Here is a 2,500-nt window from a genome sequence, read left to right on the forward strand (position 1 = left end):
TTACAGTCAAGGGTTATTTTATTAGGCTATTATATTCATGATATTTTTTTATTTTTTTTTAATATGTATAAATTCGAATATCGTTCGAACTTTACTAAATTAATTAGAATATATTCAAACTTAACTTCATGGCACTTTTGAGAGCCCTAGCCCACATACAGTATACTGTAGGTATAACAGGGTTCTAACATTCTGTTTCAGACGCTTATCTCCAAGCTCTGTGCATTGATAGTTTCATTGTATTTGCATTGATAGATACAGTTTTCCATGAACTTGTTTCACAGGTTCTGTGTGTGTGTGCATGTGAGTGTGTGTGTGTGTGTGTGTAGTCGGGCATGCATGCATGCATGAGTGTGGGCAGGATCTCTGTTTGTGTATGTGAAACCAAGTGTGTGTGTGTGTGTGTGTTTGTGTGTGTGTGTGTGTGTGTGTGTGTTTCACTGTGTGCATAAGCCCTAAGGAGATATGGCACGTACAGAACAATAGTCTTTTGTGTTCCGTGCTTCTCCGATACCCTGCATCAACTTAACAGCGACACTACAGGGAAAACAACTTAACAGCTACACTACAGGGAACACAACTTAACAGCTACACTACAGGGAAAACAACTTAACAGCTACACTACAGGGAACACAACTTAACAGCTACACTACAGGGAAAACAACTTAACAGCGACACTACAGGGAAAACAACTTAACAGCTACACTACAGGGAAAACAACTTAACAGCTACACTACAGGGAACACAACTTAACAGCTACACTACAGGGAACACCACAACTTAGCAGTGGAACAAGAATCCACATGAAACATGTCTCAGCTGTCTTTCCACAGAAAACATCTCACCGATGCAAGCTATTACACACTCTCACTCTCTGTTGAGATCATATCAGTATCTGTCTAATTCTCTCTCTCTCTCCTCCCTCTCTCCTCCCTCCTTCCCCCACTCCATCTACCTCTCCTCTCTCCTCCATCTACCTCTCCTCTCCTCTCTCCTCCATCTACCTCTCCTTTCCCCTCCATCTACCTCTCCTCCCTCCCTCCCTCCCTCCCTCCGTCCGTACCTCAAACTGGGGCCAGTTCATGGGCATGCCAGGGCCGTGGTTGGACCTGAACCACTTCAGGTCGTCCTCGGCGTCAGCGGCTGAGAGGGTGTCGTCCAGCGTCTGGTAGATCGTCTGGAACCTGGAGCACCACGGAGAAGGGAAGATGGAGGAGGAGTTAGGGTGCATGTCCACCGGGGAGCTGTATTTTAGAGCTGGCGCTGTTTTCTCGTTGTTTACAATGGGTAATGAGCTCTAGGGCGCTATAGAGACGAGAGCTGTGTTCCAAGCGCTTTTTAGCGCTATAGCACCGTGAGCTCTAGGCTTTTTTGGCAGTTGAAAAAAGTGTAGTTTTTTGAGCTAGAGCGCAGGCTGTAAAAGGCTGTTCTGATGACGACAGCGGTCGGTTTTTGGCAAAATCGCAGAGACAGCGAACGTTAGCACTAGCTAACATTAGCTAGCTATCTTAAGTTGGCTAGTTCATCTGCAGTCTGCAAAAACACGACACTCATTGCTAACGCAGCTGTAAAACATCGGTAGCCTAGCCAGCTCTAAACCCCGGCTCTAGTGCGCTCTACGCAGCTGTAAGCTTGGCGCTGTTACATACAGCTCGTTGGTGGACACACAGCCTTAGGGTTAGCTGTGGGTTAGGGTCAGCTGTGGGTTTGGGTAAGCTGTGGGTTAGGGTCAGCTGTGGGTTAGGGTTAGGGTTAGGGTCAGCTGTGGGTTAGGGTTAGGGTCAGCTGTAGGAACAGGATACACATTGTGAATTCTAACTCAGGTGCTTCTACCATTTTTTTCCCCCTTATATTTCCCCGATACATTCCTAGTCAAGTTTCCTGAATCCATTTGATCCCTTTTGTCTTTGTAAATCAGGCGTGTTCGTGTGAAGCGAGTCTAAAAGCTTGTGATGGATGGATAGTTTGGTGATTGGTGGACAGTCTGGAGCGTCTTACTTGTAATTGGTGGAGAGGTCCAGGTGCTGTTTGACCTCCAGTAGCTGCTCTCTGAAGAAGCGGATGCGTTTGTCTTCAAACTGCTGCCACTGTTCAAACACCTGCTCCATGTTCTCCATGTACTGAGGGGTCAGCTTGTCCAGCTCCTCCAGGGACTTCTCATAGCGCTCCTTACTCTGGGAGAGGAGAAGAGACAGTCACACACACACACACACACACACACACACACACACACACGTATATATGCACTAACACACACACACACACCCCTTTACCTTCTGCATGTCCTGCTGGCACTTGAGCGTCTTGTCCTGGAGCTTCTTCTGGGCGTCGGGGTTGTTGTTGCTCTCCAGCTTGCCGCTGTTCTCCCGGCTGGTGGCCAGTTTGTCCTCCTTGCAGGCCAGGTGGAACGCCTTCTTCATCGTCTCCACCTGCACAGCACCCGGTCACAACACTCTGAACATCTACACCACCTTCCTCAACCCTCCTCCATCATCTCTCC

At 47.8% G+C, this 2,500-nt stretch overlaps 1 protein-coding gene across 3 annotated transcripts in view; it reads right to left on the reverse strand.

Moving 5' to 3' along the window:
• pacsin2 (protein kinase C and casein kinase substrate in neurons 2) overlaps positions 1–2,500 on the reverse strand; it is a 32,006-nt gene that overhangs the window by 16,175 nt on the left and 13,331 nt on the right. For all 3 annotated transcript variants that reach the window (XM_084447981.1, XM_084447982.1, XM_084447980.1), the window contains exons 5-7: positions 2,274–2,429; positions 1,999–2,174; positions 1,064–1,184 (exon numbers count right to left, since the gene is read on the reverse strand). In XM_084447981.1, the coding sequence (XP_084304107.1) occupies positions 1,064–1,184; positions 1,999–2,174; positions 2,274–2,429 (453 nt within the window). The remainder of the gene's footprint in view (positions 1–1,063; positions 1,185–1,998; positions 2,175–2,273; positions 2,430–2,500) is intronic.

The sequence above is a fragment of the Borostomias antarcticus genome (genome assembly GCF_949987555.1).
Source record: "Borostomias antarcticus genome assembly, chromosome: 13".
Taxonomy (NCBI): Eukaryota; Metazoa; Chordata; class Actinopteri; order Stomiiformes; family Stomiidae; genus Borostomias; species Borostomias antarcticus.